Source organism: Hemibagrus wyckioides, linkage group LG16, assembly GCF_019097595.1.
Source record: "Hemibagrus wyckioides isolate EC202008001 linkage group LG16, SWU_Hwy_1.0, whole genome shotgun sequence".
Classification (NCBI taxonomy): domain Eukaryota; kingdom Metazoa; phylum Chordata; class Actinopteri; order Siluriformes; family Bagridae; genus Hemibagrus; species Hemibagrus wyckioides.
This window is the reverse complement of record NC_080725.1, coordinates 9,766,900-9,794,714: the sequence shown is the minus strand read 5'-3', so window position 1 is coordinate 9,794,714 and position 27,815 is coordinate 9,766,900. Positions and strand designations below refer to the sequence as shown.

The window sequence follows — 27,815 nt, the reverse complement described above, 5'->3', positions numbered from 1 at the left end:
CTGCCAGCAGCGATTTTCAGTTATTTTTGTTTTTTCTGTGAAGTAACTACTTGCTATCTAATAATTACGTTTGACTTATTACTTTTCTTTACTTTACTTTTAAGAAACATTTGTAATTTCAGCTGTCATATGTAAAGGTAACCAGATGAACATTTTGAAATTTATGAATCCTTTAACTGAATACATTAATATAATTACAATGCATGATGGCTGATATTTGCTCAATATAAAATATTAAAACAATTGTTTTAATTGTGTAAACTTAAGTTTAGTAGACATTTTTACAAACATTCGACAGATTAACACAACTGCACACACATGCAAAATACACCTACAAACCACCTTAAACATTTCACATAGGCTATTGTTTACTGAGGCAAACAAACACGCCTGTTTGTTTGTTTATGCATTTGTAGGCACCATTTGCATATACTATGAGGTTTAACAGTCCTTTGAAAACTAAGAACTAGCACTAGCAAGTATAGAAATGCTAGTGTTCAGAACGATGTTGTTTGTTTTTTACATTGACAACATTTAATGATATATGATAATTACATGAAATTACATTTATTAATGACAGTTTTGGAAAACAGGGATTTAAAAAAAAAATAACTGTGTTTGTGTGTGTGTGTGTGTGTGTGTGTGTAGACAGGCATGTGTGTCTTTGTGTGTAAATATTTTGGCCAACAGGGAATTTGATGAAAGTGCACACCCATGTACAGGACTCAACTGGCGAACCCTGCTATACCAGTTTGCATACCTTTTTACCCACATATGAAAATGTCTTCCCCTTTCACAGTGATTGTATAACATCAGCAAACACTTTTTTTAAGGGGTTCCTCAGGGATTTATTGAAAAGCTAATGGCTTCTTAAGTATGTCTGCTAAAGGGAAACCCCTGTACACAGAACTCTTTGGGCTGCTATAAACTTTTTGTTTGACACTGTTAACTATTCAGGATAATAAATAGTGTTAAATATGCCACTGATAATGTTTTACATAGAAAATTTTACCTTGTCACATCAGACTTCATTAATCTCCTTTATATTTTACCTGTATGTTTTAGCTTCATAATAACTGTGATGCTTCACTGGCGCTCAGGAATGGCTTTCACTTCACTGATACATTCAATATAGAGTATTTTACAACTAAAGTCTATACAAAATTCTGTATAGCATAAAATGACCTTACAATACTTATAATAATGAAATAAAAAGTTCATTCAGCCAACTAGTCAGTTATTCCAACCTTCTTGGAGAACATGCTACAGTTCTTCAGGAAGCCCATGCCTTTATTTACCTTCAGTATTTTTACCTTTATCCTGGGAACACTGGCCACAAGAAGGTTTAATGTTGCCAAGCCTTCAACATTCACACCTAGGGGAAATCTGGCATAGCCAACTAACTCACTGCCATGCTTCTGGATGGTTGGTGGAAACCCCGAGAAGTTGGAGGAACTTAAACAGACTTGAGAAGAAGACATTACTCTACATGTTTTATCACTCAATCATTCTGTTCATTCTTCCCCATACAGAAACCATGAGTGATGGTACTACACACTGCAGTGAAATGAAGGGAATCTGACCCTGTTCTTACAGATCCAGATAGACTGGTTTCATCCTGTCCCTGGAACATCAACACCCAAGTTTCTACCTCGATATGAGACGTCTTTGCCACATCATACTGCAGCATTCCCTTGTGATTGGAACCAAGGATTTTATTGATTATAAATAATTAAAGCATTTTTTTTGCACATGACAATAAACCTGAGGCTTAAATTTAACTCATTTAACTAATTTAACACATTATAAACTTAACTCTTTACTTTGATTGGAAAGCCTCTGTTACTTTTTTTTATTCCTACTTTTTTTGGATTACTCATAAAGCCAAGAAAGTCTAATTTAAGAAGACTTTTTTAGCATTTAAGAAACACAGCCCTCACATTTATACAGCATGTACCTTCACTCATTTTTGGACTAATCTTTTCTCTTACTCACTCTGATCTTTTTCACAGTAACAAAATGACGACATTATGCAAATCAGCCCAAGTACAAATTTTGTATATTACTATTAATTTAGTAACATTTGCTTATAAGTAGTATGACCATACATAGACAATTGTACTGAGAAGCTGAGTGGAATGTGTACGTGTATCTTGCTGATCAGAGAAAATCTGGAACGGAAATGTTTGTCATAGCAAGCACAGGTTGCATAGCACGATTCACCGAAGCCAGTGTCGCCAGAACTGCAGATGTCTAGAATGTTTCTCTGTCATGCTTAAATTGTGATTTTCATTCATTAACCTTGAGTAACCTCCTAATCAGGGTCATGCTAGAGCTGGATCAACACCCTCACTGGGTGTGATGTGGAATGCCGTCCATTACAGGGCCATATAATTTGCCATATAATTAAATATAATTGGTTTTTAATATTTTGTACAAATAAAACATCATTATTTAAATGTTAGTGTGTGTAAAATGGATAAGGTGACAATACTAAACAATACTACAAAAAATGAGCAAAACATTTTTTTAAGTAGTTGTATGTAATTACAGCACTGCTTCAACTGAGTGCATTCCACATATTTTGAATATCATCCATAAAAGCTTTCATTAGCCAAAGGTAGGTGTTAATTGACTAAAACCCATTGTACAGAAATGGATCAAAGTGGAAAGGAGGTCTAATAGTTCGGTTTCAATTCTTTTACATGCTAAGCAATCTACATTTGCTTAATCTCACACCCTAAAGTATCAATGTCTTTTTTCTTTTATTGTTGTGTTCTCAGGAGAACCCACCTGTCTCCGTCTCCTCTCCCAAAACAATGAAGCTTAAAAGTCATGGATGTTAAAATGCGGAGATTCTGAAAAGGGATGAATAAAATTGGAAAATTAAATAATTTAAACTAGAATCTTTTGGATATTGTATATTATTTACACCTCTATTCACCAAATGTTTCTTCACACAACAGACTTCCAACATGTTCCAACAGTTCCAACTCCTCTCTCTAAGATATACATTTCTATATATCTTATAGATATATCCTCTCCTCTCTCTATATATCTCTAAGATCTCTATAATGTAAAGCTATATCTTCTTTGTATACTTACTTCATGTGTGGATGAAATGGTCTTCTTTTGCATCCTTGAAAAAGAGCTCATATTTTCTGATTAGTAAATTCATTCGACCGAGACTAAACACAATATATATGCGTGTCTTTAATTTGTTTTGGTTTGCTGCCCAGTGACTTAAGAAATTCACTCATTTAAGACAAATAGACACCGCTCATTTATTCAACAAATTGATTCAATATGCATGTTACACCTTTTTATTTTATTTTCAAATTTAGCATCCATTCTCATAAACAGTTTATGCAAGGCTGTTTTTAGGAATATATAAGATGTCAGTCATCTATATAATCCATTATACTGATTTTTAGCACTTTAGCACTCCACAAATTTCTGGAATTCAAGTGAAAACAAAATGATCAGGATATAACAAAACTGAAACACAGCAAACAAGCAAGACATCATAATACCCCAGATTTGTTAACATCTATTTAAAAATATAAAAATATATTTCATTGTATTTTTTCCTTGTCCTATGTTTACAGTATCTTCTGTAACACAAAATGTCCTGTGCACAAATACCTTTGTTTTCATCTTGTACAATATTCGCTGATAAATAGTATGACAATATATGGAAATAATTTTTTTTTTTTTACTGAGATAATGAGTGGAATGTTCACCTGTACCTAAGAGAAAAATAAATTCTACAAAGGAAATGTTTGTCATAGAACTTTGCTGAACGGCTTTTCAATAAATGTTTGTAAATAAAGCGGATTAAAAAATAAACCAGTTAAATAGAAAGAAAAAAACAGGTACTTGACCCATTTTAAAGCAGGTTTCATCAACAATCTATTAAATATTTGCCTTTTTTATATGAACATTGTATTTACTTGAAAATATCTATGCTGCAGTCTGTGCAACACACCGAGAGAGAGAGAGAGAGAGACAGACAGACAGACAGACAGAGAGAGAGAGAGAGAGAGAGAGAGAGACAGACAGACAGACAGACAGACAGACAGAGAGAGAGAGAGAGAGAGAGCGAGAGAGAGACAGACAGACAGACAGAGAGAGAGAGAGAGAGAGAGAGAGACAGACAGACAGACAGACAGAGAGAGAGAGAGAGAGAGACAGAGAGAGAGAGAGAGAGAGAGAGAGAGAGAGAGAGAGAGACAGACAGACAGACAGACAGAGAGAGAGAGAGAGAGAGAGAGAGAGAGAGAGAGACAGACAGACAGACAGACAGAGAGAGAGAGAGAGAGAGAGAGACAGACAGACAGACAGACAGACAGAGAGAGAGAGAGAGAGAGAGAGAGACAGAGAGAGAGAGAGAGAGAGAGAGAGAGAGAGAGAGAGAGAGAATTGAGTTTCGGTCAAAATTCCGGAAGTTTCTTTCCTGCTCGCGCCCATCAGGTTGTGGGCGGGGCCTAAACACAGGTGACTTAGTATTTAGAGCAGTTAGGCATGCTCTGTGAGTCAGTATTCCTCAACTTGATTTTGCGAGAGGATAGAGGAAGGTGGGCTTCAAAGTCATAAAGGACGAGGCAAAAAATCGTCGAGGTATGTGGAGTTTTCAGTTTTTTTTAAAGCTTTATTTTGTAGTAGTGTTGTTGAGATTAAATGCCTTTGAGAAGCCATTCAGTGAATTTTGAGAAGACCGGCATACGTCAGTATATCAGGGAGATTACTCCGTTGCTTGGAGACGCTTTGAAGGAATAAACTTGGGAGCGGTTTTAGACGCCGGTTTCTCCCCTCATGGGTGGCATGTACACAACCTGTAGGCCCTGTTAAGGCGTAACACCAACTCCTTTTGTCATCTAGTTAGTCATTTTGGTATAGGCATTTCTTGCTTGGTCTTTTGTTTTGTTTTAATTGGTGTTCCAAATCGAGTAACAGAACTTTTTCTTTTTGGACTTGATTTGGAAAGTGGGTGAACAGGAAGCTGGTCTGGTCTGGTCTGATCTGATAAACACTAGGCTGAATTTCCAGTTTTGAGGCATTTTTGTAGTAATGTACAAACCTCCATGTTCCAGGAGCCAGTAAGCAGCTTTAGAGGATGGCATTCAGCACCTTGACCTTGCTCTATGATGAGTGGCTTAAAGAAGCAGGTATGGCTTGTTTTTTTTTTTTTTTAAATCATGTTTTGGACTTCTCTAATAAATCCCCAACTAATCTAGGCATTGTGCAAAAAACTGAAGTGGTTTGCCATCTTATCTTTCTCTTTAGACCCAAGAGTTGAGGACTGGCCCCTTATGTCCTCCCCATTCCCTCAAACCATGATCATCCTTTCCTACATCTACTTCGTCACGACACTCGGACCTCGGCTGATGGAGAACCGCAAACCTTTTGACCTCAAGCGACCAATGATCATATACAACTTTAGCATCGTAGCATTCTCCCTTTACATGATTTATGAGGTAGGTTGTCATTGTGTATTCTCAGTGCCTGTAACTGTTATACAATTAATGCTTCATTTGTGTACTGAAACTGAGGTATTCCTGGTATTTGCAACAAGCAAGAACTGATGGACTTAAGCAGCTATTTATGTTGTAAGGGAGGGGTAAGAAACTTCTGGAAGTGTCCCTGAGAACCCCATTTAACAAGTGAAGGTGTGGGTTTGTGTACACCATAATGTTAATGCAAGTATTTATTTATTTTTTCTCCCCCCCAGTTTCTCATGTCTGGCTGGGCCAATGGATACTCATACAGGTGTGACCTTGTGGACTACTCCAGCTCACCACAGGCTCTAAGGGTAAAAAAATTAATTAAAAAATCCACATTAACTGACTTGTGCTGTAACTTCTTATCAGATGTATTTTTCCTGGTGCATGACTGACTGACTTCTTTTTTCAGATGGCATGGACTTGCTGGCTCTACTACTTCTCCAAGTTTATAGAGATGTTGGATACGGTAATTGCTAGGTTTTATTTGTATGTTCTTGTTGTGAAGCCTTTGTGTTCTATAACTTGCTTATAGCTCTCCTTTATTTTATTTTTTTACAGATTTTCTTTGTTCTGAGAAAAAAGAATAGCCAAGTCACTTTCCTCCATGTCTACCATCATTCAATCATGCCCTTCACATGGTGGTTTGGAGTCAAGTTTGCTCCAGGTAAAAGATTTGTTTATTTAGGTTCAGCTTAAGAAATTGTGCAAATTTTATATTTGTAGATTAACAAGATCTGTACTTTTTGCTTCTTTTTTTTTTTGCAGGTGGTTTGGGAACCTTCCATGCCCTGCTGAACTGCTGTGTCCATGTGGTCATGTACACCTACTATGCCCTGTCTGCTATGGGCCCAGCCTATCAGAAGTTCCTCTGGTGGAAGAAGTACATGACCACCATTCAGCTGGTAAGTCATGGTTTTGTATTAAGTTATTGTTGTCTAGATATGGTGTGCAGTGAAATTTAAGACCCCTGATGCAGACTTGAAGCTGAACTTTATACTCTAAACTAAACTTTGTGTTCTCTTCAGGTTCAGTTTGTGATGGTGACCGCCCATGTTGGCCAGTTTTTCTTCATGAAGGACTGCCCTTACCAGTTCCCGGTTTTCCTCTACATCATTGGCTTGTATGGACTGATCTTCCTGCTTCTTTTCCTTAATTTTTATTACCATGCATACACCAAGGGTAAGAGGTTGCCCAAAGCCCTTCAGAATGGAGCATGCTTCCTAAACTCCACACACAAGAAGACTGAATAAGGACTTTGTACCTTGTTGCCACCCATAAGTGAAGATCCTGCAGCTTTTTTAAATTTGCTTTATTTTCCTTTAACCATTTCAGATAATTCACCCACTGTGTTTTATGTTAAAACTTTGTGGAATGCCACTTTCTCACTGAATGAATATTGCCCAACTAGCACATGTGGTTTTACACTGAAGATGTGGATCCTGGTTTGTACGGTCTTCACACGGGTTCTGAAATGTTTATGGGGTACAACATTTTTAAATAGACCCTTCATTTGTACATTTTAAGCCCAGCTATGGAATATGACCTAACTGCTGGTTTAACAGAATGCATGGATTGTGAAAGCAGAGGTACTTGATTTTAATGCTATTGGTCTTTAAAAGGGCAGTTTTAAGGGTTTGATTTATCAATTCAGATTAAAAGATTCCTTAAACAAACCTGAGGCCCTTTTCCCAAAAAACAGCATGACTGATTACTATGCTTGAGTCCTAGGTTGAACGTGGCAGAAGTGACAGCTGGGGTTCATTTTCAGCTTTGAAAATTTTATTTTCAGTGTTTATTGTTAACTTCTTAAATATGGCTGTTTTTGTTTGTTTTTTGTTTTTTTTAAGAAAAAAAAAGTCTGACTGAGGCATGTGTTCTTCAAAGAACCTAATGTGCCAGTGATCTGTGGAGACTCGTGTTTATCCCCTCCCCCTTGTGTTTATGCATTTTGTATTTCCTTACCGTGCTCTATTTATATCCTTCAGTTTTGTTAAATGTTAAAATTGTACCTTTTTATTCAACAAAATAAATTATTTGTCAATACGTGCCTTTGTGTTTGTGGTTTTGTTGCTAATACTGACCCGGAAGTCTTCCTAGTAGCCATATTTGGCCCAATCGGTTTGTCACGTGACATTTTATTGTCCAATCACGTAGCCCGAAGCAGTGTGTCCAGTTTCAAAACCAAGCGTGCGTCCTTGGTTTTTTTTTTTTTATAACAATTTATTGGGAAGTAAAAGTGAGGAAGTTTAATGGACACGAAGCCGATATTTAATTGGGTGTAGTTTAATAGGTTGTTAATTATTGTAGGGTTAAAATGAATGGGACTATGATCGGTCCAGGTCCGTACCGGGCAACAAAGTTGGTAAGTTTTGGTCGGGCACGCGCACACCGAAAACTATTTCCTTCGAGCAAGATCTTTGGTTTTGTTATTTTATAATGTATTATTTATTTAAAGCTTATTTCTTGGTTCGACTTTAAGAATAAGTTAACACCGCCGATGTATTTAAATAAAAACTTAAGGTTTTTAATTTTTAAATGGTTATAGGCGAGCATTTCGCCAGGTTTTTGGGGAAAACATCCTTGTTACTAAAGTTAAACAGTAACTAAGCAGAAGAAAGTTAGAGTAAGAGCTTAGCCTTATTTGTTGATGTACATATTTATCTGCACTTGTTCATTTGCACAAATCTCTAGTATTTGAAGTTCTGGTAGATGCTAAAAGGCATTTCGTTGCTATGTACCTGTACGTGCTGTATACCTGTGCATATGACAATAAATATCTATCTATCTGTTCACGGTCTTAATAGTTTCTGTAGCTAATTAGCTAGCAGTCTGACTTGGTATGCTGTTGTACATAGGTTATAAGCCACCTGGCCTCTTATTGATAAAAGTGGTTTATTGAACTGTTCCGAGGTGTTTTCCCCCTCTATGTGTGTCACTAATTGAGTTGTATTTTCGGTAAAGTTGTACGAGCAATAGCTCATAAATCGACTTGCTCTTGGAGCTCCGTGTTCCCAAAGCAGCAACGCTTCAAAGCCCAGTCACGTTCAGGTGTAGTAGCCGTAAAGTTTCTTTCTGAAACACATTAAACAAGTTCACAGTGTAATGTTTGTGATGTGTTTTCGTGATTGTGGTGTTAATTTTGCTGTATTTGTATTATTCTTGTGAGATGTCCGTATTTGTATGCTGCACTGACGTCACTGGGAGACATCACAGTTACAGTGGCTTTTAATAGGAGTTAATAAACAAAATATGACGGATACCGGTCAGGTTTTGCTGCTAGCTCGCAAAAGTGCTTATTTTGTCACTCAGCTGGACAAATTACGGCTCTGTTCACACCTTCTGTTAGCATCTCAATTGTTGAACGATCCGGTTACAAGTGGCAGCAGAGATGCATAGCCATTAACACCTGGTGACCAACTGGGATCATACATGAGTTCTGCTGGAGGAGGGTCTTTTACTGTTTATTATGCCAGCATTTGTTTTGAAGCACAAATGTCAGACAAATCCTATTTTATGTACATGTATGGTCTGTTTCAAATGTTTCACTCACTAACATCTCGCAAACTTAGAAATGAAAGACCCATGTGATGCAAAGGAACCAATTTTAAAAGCAACTGCTTTTGTTTCTGTTGTTTTTGCCACAAGACCCCACAGAATGCTATGAGTTAACCCGAGAAGTACAGATTTGTTAGAAAGATTTGTGATTGCGGCGATCAGTGATGGGCGACAGTAATTTGGTGGTTCAAATGTTTGCCTTGCATCACTGAGGACGTGGGTTCGCTTCTTGGTCTCTGTCGTGTGTGTGTGGAGTTTGTATGTTCTCCTCTTGCTTCAGGGGTTTCCAGTCCAAAGACGTGTTGTAGACTGACTGGAAATATATAAATTGCCATCCATAAGTGAAAGAATGAGTGTGTGATTTCGTCCCCTGGGATAGGCTCAATGTTCCCAGTGGCTTTATGTAGAATTAGTGAGGTACAGAAAATGGATCGATGACATGATATAGTTGAATAGTCAGTCCTTCGTTGCTGTCCGAGATGCGTTCACATAAGACAAGTAATTGGCCTGGTTTCCTCTTGTTCTTAGCACTGTTCAGATACATTCGATTCACCCAGGATAGGCCTAAAGGACTACTGTTCCATTTGACTCAACTGTGGTTGAGTTCATTCTCAGATTTCATTCAGATCAATTAACATGCAGATCAATTAACATTGCTGTCTTGTTTAGTACACAGTTCTTATTTGAGGAGAAACATTTAAATCACTCATCACAAATGGCTAGCCAGATAGCTGACAAACATGGGGGCATCTATGTTTTTTCCCCACAGGTCATCTGTCAAATATGCTGAGGTCATAAATGACATAATTTCGACCAGGAACTTACCACTTATAAAGTGCTCCTGCATCAATCACTTTCTTTTGGTAAAGGTGAAACAAAGGTTAAATTCCACAGGCATCACTGTTCAAATTATATTGTAGGTAATGTAAAAAAAAAAAAGGTTAATGAAAGTGAACATTCTTTCAGTTAAAAAGTTTAGGATTTTGATTACAAAGGATCGAGCCTCAGTGTATTTGGAGCCAAGATTAGTGAAGCAATTCTGTATAGTCAGTGTTGGATGATTATGGTCATTCAGCTGGTTACCAGCATTTGTATAAATGAATTCATAAGTCATGAATCTCCATTCATAACTCTAAACAGTGCTAATTGTTACACAATGTACTGTCTGTTTAGGCTTGCGGTTATCTAAACTTTCGAATCTTAACATGTCTGGCACCTGACGTGTTTCTTCAAAGATAACAACATGCCGTGTGCATAGCTGTCAAGTTTATCAGAGGCTTGTTTAGCACCATGTCACAAATCACGTACTACAACTTATGACCTAATACTGTGACCTGATACTTGTTTCCTGTCTATATAGTAGATTTCCAAATAGCAGAAGTTAAATAAAAAGTTTTGGAGAAAAGACAATTACTTGAGTAAAGAATGATATTCTGACGAAAGTTAACCATCCAATCACACACCACTGAACTGCACACCATATGACAGCATAACAGCTCAAATAAAAAATTATGCTTTGTTTGTTTTTGTTCATGAAATTTTTCACAGAAATTCATGTTACTTAAGAAAATACCTTCCAACCTTCCCATCCTTTTCTCTTTCAGTGGAACGAAACCATCACGCTTTTCCGTGGAGGGATGCCGCTAAGAAGACACTGGGCTCACTTTCGGAGTTACGATAACAGCTTCACTGGATCAGAGGCTGTTGATTATCTCCACGAACTGCTCAAGAGGAACCAGAACTTCGGGCCAGAGGTGACCCGCTATCAGTCTCTACAGTTGCTCAGGAAGTTCCTGAAGAACCATGTGATCGAAGACGTTAAAGGACGCTTTGGTAAAGAAGACTTTGATGACAACGGACGTTTGTACAGGTGCTGATTTGTGCTTAGTTTTGTGTCTTTTGTACTATGAGGTATATGCGTAAGTTAACTCTGTACACTGGGGGGTTATCAGATTTCCTCCACAGTCACCCCTCAAGCCAGTCCCTAAGCGTATACCGGTGGTGCAAATGGGCTTTGTTCCACAGATGCTCCGATGGGATGACTGCGAAGACACACCAGCACCCTCAAACATACCCATGAAGCCGCTTGTATTGGTGAGGGATTTTGAGATGAAATATGTGGAATATGTTCTTGTTGGACAACCTGTGAAACATGTTCTCTTCTTATTAGAATTCTGAGACCTGGAACAAGAGACACAGTATTGCGATAGGAGAAGTTCATGAGTGCAAACTGATTCGGAGGAGAGACATCACGCCAAAGCATGTGGACCAGATATGGAAGTCAATGACTCTGAAGCAGTAAGTTTAAGTATATAAAAGATAATATTTAGATTTCATAACTATAGTTCGTAACAGGGAAGGACAAATCAAGCACTATTCAGTATGGATTCTTCTTTTAAACTATTACCAGTGAAGGCACATTTGTAATTACTTTTTGTGAGATCTGTACTCCACTCACATGAATTAAAGAGGGCTTTGGCCGAATGCAGGGGACTGGGCAGCACACTGGTCCTTTTACTTCGCTGTTGGTCTAGCTAATAAACACAGCTGATGGATTTGTCCACCTTTTGATTCTTAATTCCCCCCAAAATATTTGAACACTGTTGTTGAATAGCCTACAGAGCGTTTTGGGACTCCAGTCTTTAGACGGCGTTCTGGATGCCAAGCTCTTGAGCCCCAAGCATACTGTCTACAACGTGTTTAGTGTCAACAAACAAGGCATTGTTGTTCTGAAGAACAAAGCAGGTGAGAATGCAATTAAACTTCACATTTCAATATGCTCTTGATTCATACAAATATTTGGTTGATATTGGTGCCCTCTGCTGTTTTACAGAGGATCTTCCTCACTGGGTTTTATCTGCAATGAAATGCTTGGCAAATTGTAAGTAAAAAAACAGATTTGTTAATGCAGTTAATATTTACATTTCTGAATGTTTTTTTTTTTTTTTTTAAGCAAAATATTGTTTTGTTTCAGGGCCGAATGGAAATGAGAGTAATCAGCCCATGTATCCTGGCTTTGAGCGAGATGTTTTCCGAACGGTAGCAGAACACTTCCAGAGATTAAAGGAGCCGCTGCTGACATTCCATCTGTATGAAATATTTGTCAGCATTCTGGGTAAGAGCAATACAATGGACAGTGAGAGCAAACACTCCAGGACACATTATAATTTGCCAATAGTAGATTTGACCAATATTTAGACAAATAAATATTGGATTTTAATAAATGAATAAATAAATATCAAGAAATAAATAAAATGCAGCCAATCAAGCCAATATTCTGAGAAGGTTGCAATTTTTTTTAAAATTACCACAGATTTTGGCCAACACATGTCTTGGCACAAATTCACCCAAAGCCCTCTTCCATTCAGTTGTGAACATAAGCAGAGGTATCATAGAAAGTAATTACATATGTGTCACTTCTAGGAGTTTTAAATCAACCACTTTTATCTGCAACAATCACCATGAAAATCTGTAAAATACTTTTGGGCTGATTTGGTTTCAGTAGTCTGGTATTTTTGGAGTTTTAAAATAGCATCATATTTGACTGAGCCTAATATTGAATTAATTCTGTTAAGGCAGTATTATTTAATATTCTTGTACTGAGTATTATTGCTCAATCTTATACTGATTGGTGGAAGTGAAAAGCATTAATATTATAGAACTTTTTCTTACTCTCTCTCTCTCTCTCTCTCTCTCTCTCTCTCTCTCTCTCTCTCTCTCTCTCTCTCTCCATGTCTGTCTATCTCTTTCACTCAGGACTTCTTCCACAACAACAGACTGCGGTTGAAGCGCTGCAGGTTTCCTGCCTCCTCCTGCCTCCAGCCAACCGGCGAAAGCTGCAGCTGTTAATGCGCCTGATGACTAAAGCCTGCAACAATAAGCAGCTCCCTCCCCTTAACGATACCATAGGAACACGCACCCTGGTTATTTACATTCCTATTTCTGTCTGATATCAAATTAGCCAGGACACTGTTGGCTTTTAGTGTGAGATGGTTTTACCTTGAACCTGATAACACCTTCAAAGCTTATGAGAAAGAGGCATCTCAGAGAGCAGAAATGGATTTGATATCACCAATTACTTTGAAGAGATATTTGTTTAAAAAAAAAAAACAACTAACTGTTTTTATGAAAATATTTTCAATATTTTCTTAGTAGGCTAGGCAAAAACAGAAATTCTTATGAAAAATTGCAAATGCTTATAGCTTTGAGTTTTGTGAGACATTAAGCATCACTGTGGAGTGTGACAAGAAATTCAATACTGAACATGGACACAACCAAAAACAGGCACAATTTCCATATTCTGCAGTAATCATATCTTATGATGTTACATTAAAAGTATTGATTGTTTTAAGAGTTTTACAAAGACCTTTGCAAAGACCATTGGCTATTTGCATGCAAAGCTTTTTGATAACCTGAACCAATTCATGTCGATTTATTCAGTTTGATTATTACCATAACTCACTGCCCGCATATGTGTTTTTTTTCCAGGTCATTCTTAATTAGCTTAGGAAATTCCACATTAGTGTAACTTCCATGGTTTATTCACAATAACCTCTCTACTTTATGACTCTACACTCAAAATGAATAACTTATTGTCTTTTTTCAGAAGCAGTGAAAAGGCAGTATTCGAGTGCCCATTTGCTTCTCGTTAGCTTCTGTGATATCAGTATTGCAAAGGCCAGTGTTAAAATACTGATGTGTGCCCCACTAGAGTGTCTGAGTGTTTTCCCTCCTTCCTAGATGGTCCAGACTTTCTCCCGCTGCATTTTATGTTCATCAGATGAAGTGGACCTGGACGAGCTGCTAGCCACCAAACTGGTCAACTTCATGATAGACAACCACGAGAATGTGCTAAAGGTCCCTGCTGAGCTGCAGAGATCGGTGCAAGAGCATCTATCCCACCTACGTAGAGCACAGGTTAGTCATTCATACATCCATATTGTACATGCACACATATTTTAGATCCATATGTGTAGTTTGCCATTTATGGTGTATTGGTGTTGCCGTATGCAAATCAGCTGCGCTGTGCCTGAATTCTTCAGCATGTATGCGCACGTACAAAAAAACCCCAGCAACTTTTGTAAATCCAGCAAATACTTATATATATATATATATATATATATATATATATATATATATATATATATATATATATATATATATATATTTTGCTAAATATATAGGGATAAAAATTAAATTTATATTCTGAATTTTTATTCTCCAGTAAAGCTGCTTTGTGACAATGTCCACTGTTAAAAGTGCTATACAAATAATACTATTCATTTACTTTAGTATGACCTCTGTCTATTTTCCTGAAGGGTGCCAGTAATTCTGCAATTGACTGCACAATATTCTGCCCATTCATAGCGTTCATAATCATGACCTTCATAATCTAGTTCAAAACATTTTAAGACAATTGTGACTCATCATCATATTCCAAAAAAACCTACAGTATAGTTTATTTGCATTTAAGTCAGCTATTGACTGTGACGTTACTCCATTTTTTAGCTGTGGATTATAAAATACACATCACTGATCAATACGTAACCCCTCAAACTCCTAGGATCTGTTTCAAACAGAACATTCACCCACATCAGCCCATTAACAGGTTTTGATCAATATTTGCTACTCAGGCATGTGTATCCTGTCCAGTATGAAAGAAAAGGATCCTTAAAATGGATCCTTGGTGAGAAATCATAATTGGTTAGATATGTGGAGGAATCACATGGAATGTGACTGATCTCACTAAATCTGTGAGTTTCCTCACACTCTGACGTGTTTATTAGATAAAGTACGCCGGTGCAGACACAGACTCCACGCGGGAATCGCCAGCTCACACCTTCTGCAGACAAATCAGCAAGCAGGAGTTTGAGGAACAGAGAGTCACAGGCTCCCAGGGAGCGATAGTGGAGCTACTGGAAGGGATCATTCATGACAAGACCATGCATATAAAGGACAAGAAAAAGAAACTGAAACAGGTTAGAGCTTTCTCTTTTAATTATTAGAGATTCATTTTTTAACAGGCCACCACCACCTATTTGGAAAGAAAGTAAGGACTTAAGCAATATACAATTAGGGCAAATATTTTTTGCCCTTTGTTATTAATGTGGTTTTCACACTGAACACATTTGCTGAGGTATGAATCTGAATGTGAATGTTCACAGCTTTTTCCCCTGTAAAGTTGATCTGATTGTATCAAACTTTTCATTTTACACTTTCACGAACATGAATGGAGAACACAGCGTGACTCACCATATTTTATTTATTTATTTTTTATTTTTCTAGCATTTTGGTGCTATTACACGGCTACATTCTTGTTAGGTTTGTAATTGCTTCTGTATATTTTCTTCTTCCCATATCTGAATAAGGCATCTCACTTCTTCTGTGTCCCACAATGTTCCCCTGCCACTCATGGTACATGTATGTTGTGGATACTAATGATCTCATCATCTTTTAAAACACGTGCAGGTTGCTTTACTGTCTGAATAAATTCAGAACTCATACCACCTCCCACAGGTAGCCTTGGGCTTGGTAGCAGTGTGCTTCCTGATCCATGTGACAGCTTTCACATGAGCCATGCTCTCTTTCAGGCTAAACTGCCAGTATAAAAGTCCACTAATATATTTCCTGTGCATAGATCCACTTTTTATACATGTGATATCTTCTGAATTTCGGTGTGCAAAAAATATGTATAAATAAGCCTTAAAAAGACATGCTTAGTATTCAGAGCCTTCCTGACTTATTTTGGTAGTATGATTGGGCTTGTTTTCTTGTCTTCTGCAAAGATTCGGTTTCTTGGCTGATGAGATTAAATATCCCATATTCCTTTATTGTAATCCCTGGACAGTGGAAAGCAGCATTTTCCCATAAGGCTCCCAAATCGGTACTTTACTGAGGATGTGGTGTCCTTAAGATTTTTATACAGTATATATACAGTGCTGTGAAAAGGTTTTTGCCCCCTTCCTGTTTTTATTTTTTTATTTATTTATTTTTTTGCATATTTGTCACACTTAAAAGATTCAGATCATCGAAAAAATTTTAATATTACACAAAGATAATGCAAGTAAATACAAAATGCAGATTTTAAATGATGATTTCATTTATTAAGGGGAAAAAAAGCGGTCCAAACCTGCCTGGCACTACATGAAAAAGTAATTGCCCCCTAAATTTATACAGTATCTAGAATTTTATATGGAACTTTAAGTACTTAGAACATACACACATTAACTGCAAAGTCGAATATGAAACAGATATATGCACTGGAAGAAAGAGTAAAGTATAAGAAAAAGTAAGTTAAAACCGAAGTGAACAAATACTTATTTCCCCTCAGTGTATACCCACATTTCTATGGACTATTGAAAAGTAAAGGAAAGGAGTCATCAGCTCATGTCTTTGCACACTTGACACAGTAATATTGTTATCTGAGTCTCACAAATGTGTACAGTCAAGTGCTGCATAATTAAGTGTATTTTAGTATAATCTCAGTGGGAGTTTCCATCAAAGGCTGTGATAAGGCAGCTTAAAAACTGGGAACAAACAGACCACTAAAACTCCTTTATCAGCAACAGCATCTCGCGCCAGAGAAGCATGTGTGTGTGACATCATTAGAGTACGATGCAGAGTGTAAACATATAAACAGGATGGAACACTGCTCTCACAGGCTACAAGACTGAAAACGACAAGTGCTACTAGGCCAAGTTTCAGAAAACAATGAGAAGTGATAAATAATTGTTACTAAAAATGAGAGACATTTTTTGTTCGTTTTTTCCTTTTGCCAAGGCTGAAAAAAGGTCTTTTGCATTGATGCACTGACAATGAGGCACATTGGGTCTTAAAAAAAGTCTTTTTTATATCCAATACCTGTCTCACATTGTGGTTATGTGCATATCAACAGCAGAAACAACAGCTTGTTTTCTCTGATATTCTGACATCATGGCTACTAATCTTTACTCTTTCTTGGTCTCAGTTCCAGAGATCCTATCCTGACCTCTATCGCAGTCGCTTCCCGACACCCGAGAGCGAAGCTGCAGTCTTTCCAGAGAGAACTCAGAAGCTCAAACCCCAGCTGACATTCTTCACCCTGAAAAAGAAGTCTTTGCAGCCTTTCCAGAGGAGCTGGAGCTTCCGTGCTTGAACTAAAAATACAGTTCGCTCACCACAAATCTGACAAAAAACAACAGTCTACAGAGCCACGGTTATCAGCCTGTAGCTTCCAGGTTGTGTTGTATGTTTATAGAGCTGGAATTGTTCTGGTTTATCTTATCTCATTTGCATGATTTCGGGGATATTCCAGCTTTTTAATTACACTTGAACAAATGACACTGGGATATGTATTATTTAATTTAATTCATCTCATTTCACTGTAGGATTTACCTTTTTTTTTATATGTAAGTATATACTGTGTTAAATTATACAGCGAATAAAATTCATATAACACTAATTCACCGGAGGGGAATTCACTTTGCTCTGAATTTATCCAGGTGAAATCACAAGCCTCAGTCTTGTGCGGTAATCAGAAAAAAGAAAGCAGTGATGTGGTCTGTTGCGTTCTACAAATTATTTTATATCCTTATTCATTAGGCTAACAGTGATAACATTGTTTTTTTTTCCCTCTGGCTGCTAGATTGTCTTGTTAGCAATGTTTCAGGTCACCTCCAGGTCCACTGCTGCCAGGCTTGTGTTTTTTTCAGCTCACTGCTTAGACACAGGTCCAGGAAATAAAACTAGAGTTGTGCTGCATCAGTCACTGCCTTTCATCTCATCCACTAAACATCACCCTCTTGTTACAAACACAAGCTAAATCACATGCACCTGCTACAGTCTGTACCTATGAAGAGCTCAGTTTAAGGACTTTATTTTATTAAAATCATGGAACGTACATTTTTGTTTTGTTTGTTTTTCTGCTATCGTTTTCTCTCTATATACTGCATCAGAACATTTTTGTATTGCGGTTGTACAGTTGTGGTTGAACAAACAATTTTGTACTTTTATGGAACGTTTAAAATATCATATGTCTGTATTTAAAAGATACACATTTCATTTTGGTTGTGTATTTTGCTACAGTGTTCATTTTTGTTTCTCAGCCAAGGTAATGATCGGTTATTTCTGATGATCTGTTTGTAAAGTGAACATTTATCATGAGTTAAGTTTTTTTTCTGTAAATGTTAAACTACATGTGGCCGTGTATCAAGCTGTATATTTGTAGTGTTTGAAATGCTGGAGTTACTGTTACTGTCTAAAATGTTTTATGTTGGTCACTGCTGTAATAAAACAAACCTGTATGATGAAAATAACTGTGGATGGTTTCACTTAGATCAGTAAACAGTTGAAAACTTCAGCATGATAGACCTCATGTTAGAACTAGAATGAATCTCCTTGTTAGGCATTTGCACCTTTTGACCATGTAGTACACAGACATAGGAGGGAAATAATTTTATAGTCCCTTTTAAGTCTGTTTCCTCTCACAGTTTTTTCCTCATATTGATACAAGAATTTTTTCTCACCACCATTCCCTCTGACCATTGCCTCATTAGGGATAAATTTACATTTTATATCTGAATTTACATATTTGTGTAAAGCTGCTTTGTGACAATGTCAATTTTTTTTAATGCGCTATACAAATAAGCACATGAGATGAATTGATACAGTTGCAATAAGACTTTCCACTGATTAATCAACAGTTCAGAGGATTGGAGCAAGTGCAAGAAGAAACAAATGACCAAAATCTTCCAAATGCATGAAGGTTCAATTCAATTTACTGTATTTGTATAGCACTTTTAACAATGGACAATTGCAGCTTTACAGAAGTATAGAAACATAGATAGTTAATGATAAAGTTTAAAGTTAATATTTGTCCATAACATTTATCCCTAATGAGCAAGCCTGAGGTGACGGTAGCAAGATAAAACTCTCTGAGATGATATGAGGAACCTTGAGAGGAACCAGGCTCAGACGGGAACTCATCCTCATTTAGGTGACACTGGACAGTAAATAATGTAAATGTTGATAATGTCCTTTCTACAACAGCAACCAAGAATTAATGAGGAACTAATAGGTCAGTGTAGTTTCTGAGTTCATTATAGACTTAGAAAGCTGACTGAGGCAATGGCAGTTCAGAGATGGTGTGATAGTTTCCAAGCCTCACAGCAGTCTCCTGGGTCACAGGCTGACCACACAGCTCTATCCCGAGTAGCATTGAGCACCACCAAGAGAGAGAGACAGAAAAATATTACGTAAAAAAAAAAATAAAATAGCTAAAGCCCCCCTAAAAATGGCTTAGCGATGCCCATGGTCTTGTGACATTTCTCTTCCATGTGTTACCATTGCTGACTGCATGAAATGGGAAGGGGTTTTCTTTGTTAAGTAATGCCCTTACATAGTCAACTGTCTGCTGGACACCTGTTTAATGAATAATAAGACTCTCCTGTGGTTGAACGATTGTTAATTTTTAGAATTTTGCAGTATAAAATTTATCTTTGCTCCTAAGACTTTCATTGGGGTGTACTCATTTTTCCAACATGGTCTTGAATGAAATTGTTAGGAAAATTACTTCTTTGTGTGTGCAAATGAACAAATCTTGTTTGCAATCAATGGCCCACATTTGTAGTAGACCAGTACCCCGTTTATAAATGGACGCCACCCCCAAATGCTTTTTTTATTGTTTAAGCTGTAAATGACCCTCCCACACTCTTTAAGCACACACAGAAAACATTTGCAACCATATAGCGAGATGTATTTTGGGAAAATTCGTAGAAATATCACATTTATAGTGAGTACTGTATGTATGTATGTTCCTTGCCAGAAGCCTTAGAAGGTGCAGAGCGTTTGGGGGCATAATAGGGCTTGCAGAAAAAGCATAAAAATACAGTGTACAAACACTCGGGACAGCGACACACGAAGAACTAGAATGCTGGAGAATTCTGCTTCTCTTTCCGCAACTGCACGAATAGCCAACAGCCAATCACAACCGTGATTAAATGAATGGGGCATTCTGATTGGCCAGACTCGTTCCTCCAGCTGTTTGATTTTCAGCATCCCTGCACAACGCTTTCCTAAACAACGCTACGTGTTCTTTATCTCTTGAGTAAATACACTGTACAGTATTTTATATATTATTAACATATTTCAACAGAAAAACAATTCACTATAAGGTTTGCGGATACTGCGATATATCGGGAAATTCTGCAGAAAAATGAGTTATGTTCCAAATAAAAATTCGTGATATACCGGGACCGCAATAAATGAACCGCGATATATCGGGGGATTACTGTATATTATCCTACAGAAAATGTTGATTCTGAAAGGAAAGTTGACAAATCTGTTGAGTTGTACTCATTTATGCTGAGCATATAATGTTATTTTGTTATTTATTATTTCTGCATGGTAGAACACTTGAAAAAATAAGTTCTAACAATAGTTTTTCAGTTAACTTGACGATAAATCTCTAATGCCCAATAATTTTGTCTGTTAAACTGAGTCAAAGCAACAAGACCACTTGACTCAGTTGAAAAAGTTAAAAATATTAGTTTTAAGCCTTGGATGACATAGTGGAGCACATGAGCATGTTAGCAGCCTCATTTAAGCCCCTGAGCTCATATATTTGAGCCACATTGATACATTTTGTGTACTCGCTGTCCAAACTGTAGAGCTGACCTATCACAACAATAATAGAAGCATGATAAACAATTACAACAACGTTTTTTGAAGTATTTCTTAGCAGTATTATGTTATTTCTTACCCACAGTCACTCCACACTGACTCGAATTAAGTTTATTGGTCGGTTTTTCAAGTAGGTACTCATGCTTTAAATTGGACTTTGGTAATGAGGATGGTTTAAAAGCAAGCCATCACATCCTCTTGGCTATCAAACATCAGACATTCTTTAAAACAGCGCTTAGACAAAATAAGAATAAAACAAAAAATACACATTCACCTACATAAACATTTGATTTTTATTAAACAGCAGAGTCATTCTGTCGTTGCAGGATCTGCATCATGCTCCTTGACATGTAGGGTCTCTGCAGCGTCCCATCATTGTGCTCCAGATCATTCACTAAAGAGAGAACAAAACATGAAAATTGACACTTTTTTTTCCAAAGAAAATTGCATGTCTTTTGTTGTTAGACAAACAAATCAAACACAATAACGAACAAAAACGTGTGTGTTTTCAGTACTCAGATCATGTCTATGTGCTACATGCTACTTACTGACGCAGAGGGTGAGCGTGTTAACTCCCATGCTGTACACACTTAGAAAGCTGACTGAGGCAATGGCAGTTCAGAGATGGTGTGATAGTCTCCAAGCCTCACAGCAGTCTCCTGGGTCACAGGCTGACCACACAGCTCTATCCCGAGTAGCAGTGAGCACCACCAAGAGAGAGAGACAGAAAAATATTACGTAAAAAAAAAAAAAATGAGCTAAAGCCCCCCTAAAAATGGCTTAGCGATGCCCATGGTCTTGTGACATTTCTCTTCCATGTGTTACCATTGCTGACTGCATGAAATGGGAAGGGGTTTTCTTTGTTAAGTAATGCCCTTACATAGTCAACTGTCTGCTGGACACCTGTTTAATGAATAATAAGACTCTCCTGTGGTTGAACGATTGTTAATTTTTAGAATTTTGCAGTATAAAATTTATCTTTGCTCCTAAGACTTTCATTGGGGTGTACTCATTTTTCCAACATGGTCTTGAATGAAATTGTTAGGAAAATTACTTCTTTGTGTGTGCAAATGAGCAAATCTTGTTTGCAATCAATGGCCCACATTTGTAGTAGACCAGTACCCCGTTTATAAATGGACGCCACCCCCAAATGCTTTTTTTATTGTTTAAGCTGTAAATGACCCTCCCACACTCTTTAAGCACACACAGAAAACATTTGCAACCATATAGCGAGATGTATTTTGGGAAAATTCGTAGAAATATCACATTTATAGTGAGTACTGTATGTATGTATGTTCCTTGCCAGAAGCCTTAGAAGGTGCAGAGCGTTTGGGGGCATAATAGGGCTTGCAGAAAAAGCATAAAAATACAGTGTACAAACACTCGGGACAGCGACACACGAAGAACTAGAATGCTGGAGAATTCTGCTTCTCTTTCCGCAACTGCACGAATAGCCAACAGCCAATCACAACCGTGATTAAATGAATGGGGCATTCCGATTGGCCAGACTCGTTCCTCCAGCTGTTTGATTTTCAGCCCTGAGCAATGAAGTAGGCTCCCACCATCACCACCTGTAACACACAGTGAAAGTTTGTTCTACTGTAAAATCTACCTTTACTCTATTTCATGTGTTCATATGTTTGTGTGTTTAAATTTTAACAGTGCTTGGTTCTTGTTGTTGTAGTACGTACAATAACAGGCAGCCACCAATAGTGCAGCAACTCCGCCTGGAAGACGTCAGGTGACACTCGAATGTCTCCACTGAAGAAATAGAAGGCCAAGACTCCTAAAAATACATAGGAACAAACTCTCAGAATGTTGATCATCTCCAGCAGAGGGTTATATTGTGTTATAAATGTGATTTTGCTGTAATGTGACATTGTGTTTCATACCCATTGCTCCGGCTACCAGCAGTCTCCCGAAGAACAGCAGCAAGTCTGTAACCTGGTCCACCACCAGCACTCTGTCAATCAATAAGCCGAATACATGAAAGGCATTCGTCAAAAGGGAATTCAAGCTCTGATTTGGCACACAATGTCCACATTCTTTGTGACAGCTCACCGGTCCTTGTTCCTTCCACAGAGTGTGTATGCATTCTTGGCCGACGTGAAGTAATTGTCTCCGTACGTTGCAATCTGTATAATAAACACAAGCGCCCGTAAACACATAATTAGTCAAGTTGTACACTCGTTATATACATTTAAATAAATTTTTGTTATATTAATAAATATAACTAATATAGCAAATAGCTATATAATATTCTGGGTACAACCTGGCACAGGTTGGCACACTCACCTACAATTATTACAAATACAATTACTAAACTACATTTTTAGGTATTAATTACTCACCGTTACGTAGGTGTTTCTGCTAAAGTACTTTATGGTACATGAGCAGCATTTTAGCATCATCTTCAGAGGGAAACAACAGCAACAACATCTCTGTCCGCCTGGGGGAACAGTAGAATATTAATTATTAGTATAATAAAACAGCAACAAGAACACTATACTTCCGCAAAGAATAAAGTATGATAAAGGTGGAATGAGAAGAGGATTGTAAATATACTGTTACCTTTGGTCACGTCTTCGACAAATTCCAGGACGATCCGGACACCCTGGAACATGTTGAGGAAGACGGCGCCAAACGCCATGGAGCCAGTATGGTACCTTCAAAAAGCAAGGGTACAGGGTTAAAACAGGATGTGAGCAAATTGGAAATGAGACCAGAGAGGAACGTACTTTACCGTAACGTCTGGAAGAGTGCTTTAGGTAGATCAGTGCGGCGGATGTTCTGTGGTTTGCTCAATGACCAATAGTACTCGCTAGTGTGCACTGGCCCAGCGTAATGATAAAATGAAGGCACCACAGACATGCCAGAAAATAATAAATTTGAAAGTACTGTGTGTGTCTTTGGAAAAAGCCTTCTTCCTCATCATATTTAACAAAGGCACAGCGCACAGGACACTTGGGGTAGTCTGATGATTTGAAAGTCTAAACAGGAAAAGAGAATGAGAGGCAAAATCAGGAAGAGAAAACAGGGTGCACAATGTGGGAGAAAAATCCAAATTAATCACTGGTACAAATTAGTCTAATACTGTCAAAAAAGAACCTCAAAATTTAGCCTTTTATCTCACTGACCTCTGGGACACATGTTTCTTCCCCTGTGATGACATTACATTCGGGATTCGATGAATTGTTGTATACTGGCAATCCAGAAGTAGCCAGATTTCTAAGGCAATAGTCAAGGCCACAAGTGATATATACTAGTGATAGAAACATATTTTTATAATTTTACTTTATCGTATTACTTCTTCACTGATCAGTCTTAAATCACAGAATGTTTAGGAAAAATGAGTGAGTACATAAAGGATACATGCTAGTCACTATGCAGAAGGTTACACAGAGCGTGACCAGCAGAAATGTGACCAATGGGTATGCCATTGTAGGCGATAGTACACCCATCGCCCTGCACACAGAACAAACCACAAAAGTAAACAAAGACCAAAAAATACATGACTTAAACACAAAAAACACTTCTTGATTGATTAGCTTGTACTTTTATTTTATTTATTGTATTTTCTGTCTTAAAAGTATACTTACTCGCTGCACTCCCTCATCATTGCCAGCGCTGCTGCGAGTCTTTTTCTCAAGCATGATACAAGCAGCACCAAAAAGAGAAACTCCAGCAGGGACACAGTCACCACTGTAACATACACATCAGATCAAACATTATTCTCTGCTCTAGAAAATGCAGTAAAGGCACAATTTGTTTCCATTTTACATTAAGTGCTAGTGAAAGAGGGTCGGTGCTACCAGCCACTGATGTTGGATGAGAAAAAATTTTCGGACACAACTATTGCCTGTTTGACTCCAAGTCACTTCACAGTTTGGGATAAAGAAGCAGAAAGTACTCACAGCAAGCCAGCCAGATCTCCTTCACTTGAAAGTAGTCTGAGAGCTTGGACTGTAGACTGAGGTCACCAAGTGTGAGCTGAGAGTTCATGTGTTTCTCATACTCCTGGTAACACTGGTAAATACCTAAGACAGAGAGCACAGACATGTTATTAACTCAGTTATTGATTCACCCACAGGACTTACAAGCATGTGAGTAAATCAGCATCAGCAGTATGCCAGAATCAGTGTTGAGGAAAATTAGAAACCTACCATATGCTCCCAGTGACAGAAGACCAGCGATGATGAGTATGACCAACAGAGTCACAAAGCATCGCATCAACAGGAGAAACACCATACTGAATGCCAGCGCAATCACCAGACCTCTGAGAAAGAAAACTTTGTAAATGCATACACATTTTTGTATTTTGTGAGATTGTCATGATGATTAATATGAAATTTACTTACACCAATATCCAATACCATGAAATGGCAAAGTCTTCGATGATTCTGACCGTCATGGATTTAGCATTAAACCCAGACTTGAGAGAGCTGCAAACACAACACATTTGTATTAACAAGCACAAGATATTTATATAAAAAAGATAGCAACAAAGTGTGTGTGTGTGTGTGTGTGTGTGTAGTAAAGTTACTTTGAAGCATCTATTATGTCCTTTACTGTTTCTTTATCCAAAGTTGATCCATGGACAGTGAAGTCCGAAGGAACATCATTTGGCTCAAAACTGGGCAGACATTTTCCCTGAACTAGAGAAAGAGAGAAATCATTAAAGAACAAAGCACACAAACGGGTGAGTAATCATCATCTGTTTGGCATGTATGTGGTCTATACCTGGTTTGCTTGGCATATAATAATCCGGACACAGCCCTTTGTCCAGGATCTCTTGCACCGTCTGTGGTAGAAATTAGATTCTATTATGTAGCAGCACAATTTCATGCTGAGTATTTACGAAGACAGCAATATAGAGAGATTTTCTGCTGTGTTCAGCTTACAAATGTGGTCTGGTTGAGGTCCAAACTGGGGTCACAGAACTCCTGCTGAAAGACTTCAGCCGGTTTTGCCCCTGCAGCGAAAGCCTTCGGGGGCAAAAACCAAAATGCTGTGGGGCACTTCTTAATACACATCTACACACACACACACACACACACACACACAGAGCAATGGAAATGGTTAGACACCCTGTAGATGAACAATGGTGGTGGTTATATGTTATAATATCTACAGCAGATAAGAAGGACTCAAACTGCAAAACCTTGTGATAAATGTTAGTTTGCTGGGCAGAGCTGCATATCTAATACATACAGCTTATTAACCTTTGTCTGTATCTAGGTAAAACATAAAAAAGTGCAGAAACTTACTTGAATCGTTGGACACTGAAGGCCTTTGAATGTTGCAGCCATTACATTGACTGCTGAGGCACACTTCAACACGTCAAAGTAAAACACATTGGGTTTATCACTGAGAAGGAAGATATACAGAAACCAGTCACTAAAAAGCATGCCACAGTTAAAGTCACACTTTTTCCCCATTCTGACATTTGGATGTGAACATTAACTCTTAATCTGTTTCTGCATGACTTTTGAAGATTGGCGGATTAGATATCTGTGCAGCTGTGTGGATGCTCCTAATAAAATGGACAGTCAGTGTATATATGTCAAAATCTATAGGCTACTCATGTATCCGAGTGACTTACACGTTGGGTCCAACTCCACAAAAAACTCCAGCAGAGTTTTGCTCCTTGATGATGTATTGTGGGTTTCCATAAAGCCAAGCTGTAGCACAAAACCAGTCAGGATAAAAGATTACAAACCATGAACATTTTTACTACAAATAAATCCTTAACACTTCAGTTCTGTTCAGAGTTTTGACAGAAAACAATAGTTATTATTTTATCATACCTGCACCACCAATGATTGCGTAGATGACCATAGTGGCGACGAAAATCAAACAACACAAGACATCAGTAAAAGACCTAAAAGAAAAAAATATAATAATAATAATACACATTAGTGCCCAAACCTGATTATAAGGGAGAACTATAACTAAAGATAATCCAAATGATTTCTATCACCTTAATTTAACATTTTTCTAGAGATCTTACAGATTCTGACTAAAATAAAAATGATGTGAATTGGTAAGTCCAGGCTTTACCTTTTATAAACAGGGCCACTGAATGTCGGGTCATATGGGGCAGGTTCCCCTGAAAAAGAAAAATTCAATGATTCATTTAGCAGCTTTTTTTTTTTTATCATTTAGGGCTTCTAAAGCTCAGTGGTGGGCAAAATACACATCTCCTGTACTGGAGTGAAAGTGGAGATACCCTAGTTATAATGTTACTCCAGTAAGCAGAAGTCTTTAAATTGAATTTACTTTAGTAAAAGACAAAGTAAAAAATAGTTAATTTATCCTAGCTCTAATGTTGTCGTTTGTTTGTAATGAACTATTCAATTTATTTGAGAGGAATCTGTCACTCAGTAGTGCAGTGCTTTTCAACCTTTTATGAGGTATGGCACATTTTTTACATTAAAAAATCCCAGGGCACACCACCAACCAAACATTTTACAAAATCTCTCAGTGTGAGTGACCAAACTGCTCATGGAGTTTCAGAAGGACTCTGAATTTCTCATCTGCAGACATATTTTCTGTCACTATTAGGACATCCTCTTCATCTTGGCCTTTGTCAGGTTCTTTGTCTGGGATATCTACACAGTAATGTCCAGAACTAGTAAATTCAAGAGAAATGGATTGTTTGAACTGTCCTTTTCCATGTCCAAAATGGTCCCCGCCTTCTTGAGGGACGTATCACTCAGGAGGAGTGGAACGTCAACCTTGACAACTTGGGCATTTTGGCAGTCCTATTTTAGCTGGAAGTTTCACATTTCTTGTGGAATATACCAAATTCCCATCTCCACACCTGCAACCTGGAGTTTCTCTTTGATCATGGATGAGTCCATTAATATAGTTTTCCAGCCATTTCTCCCCACACACAGTACGGGTACAAGCCGTGTCCATAACTGCTGATCCCACTGTAAATGTAATTTGTTACTGTAATTAAGTACCTTTTCCCCACACACATCTTCGTTCCACATCAAAACATCCGCGCTCACCTTATAACCGCCCACGCATGCGCAAACCTTCCTTAACCTAGCACACAAAGTGCTGAGGTAAATAGTGCAGAAAGCGGATAAC

The 27,815-nt window shown here is 37.8% G+C and overlaps 3 protein-coding genes across 3 annotated transcripts; 2 read left to right on the top strand and 1 right to left on the bottom strand.

Annotated features, from left to right (window-relative positions):
* Positions 1-4,468: 4,468 nt before the first annotated feature.
* Positions 4,469-7,519, top strand: elovl7b (ELOVL fatty acid elongase 7b). Its single transcript, XM_058412560.1, has 8 exons — positions 4,469-4,620; positions 5,094-5,168; positions 5,287-5,477; positions 5,732-5,812; positions 5,914-5,970; positions 6,063-6,168; positions 6,270-6,406; positions 6,530-7,519. Exons 2-8 carry the CDS (start codon positions 5,117-5,119, stop codon positions 6,752-6,754), a joined length of 849 nt encoding a protein of 282 aa, XP_058268543.1. The 5' UTR covers positions 4,469-4,620; positions 5,094-5,116; the 3' UTR covers positions 6,755-7,519.
* Positions 7,520-7,659: 140 nt separating this feature from the next.
* Positions 7,660-18,339, top strand: depdc1b (DEP domain containing 1B). Its single transcript, XM_058412559.1, has 11 exons — positions 7,660-7,866; positions 10,664-10,929; positions 11,012-11,153; positions 11,230-11,357; positions 11,674-11,804; positions 11,893-11,940; positions 12,034-12,174; positions 12,816-12,982; positions 13,800-13,976; positions 14,846-15,037; positions 17,026-18,339. The coding sequence occupies exons 1-11, from the start codon at positions 7,819-7,821 to the stop codon at positions 17,191-17,193; spliced, it is 1,608 nt and encodes a 535-aa protein (XP_058268542.1). The 5' UTR covers positions 7,660-7,818; the 3' UTR covers positions 17,194-18,339.
* A 2,674-nt stretch (positions 18,340-21,013) lies between these two features.
* Positions 21,014-27,580, bottom strand: LOC131367133 (choline transporter-like protein 4). Its single transcript, XM_058412390.1, has 24 exons — positions 27,541-27,580; positions 26,778-26,826; positions 26,525-26,598; positions 26,320-26,398; positions 25,985-26,084; positions 25,619-25,702; positions 25,458-25,518; positions 25,261-25,372; positions 25,076-25,159; positions 24,881-24,993; positions 24,632-24,754; positions 24,317-24,419; positions 24,090-24,182; positions 23,855-23,945; positions 23,536-23,707; positions 23,461-23,479; positions 23,289-23,383; positions 22,990-23,012; positions 22,779-22,852; positions 22,610-22,680; positions 22,409-22,503; positions 22,257-22,288; positions 21,266-21,318; positions 21,014-21,111 (listed from the first exon to the last, which is right to left on the bottom strand). Exons 1-24 carry the CDS (start codon positions 27,578-27,580, stop codon positions 21,014-21,016), a joined length of 1,938 nt encoding a protein of 645 aa, XP_058268373.1.
* Between the last annotated feature and the right edge of the window lie 235 nt (positions 27,581-27,815).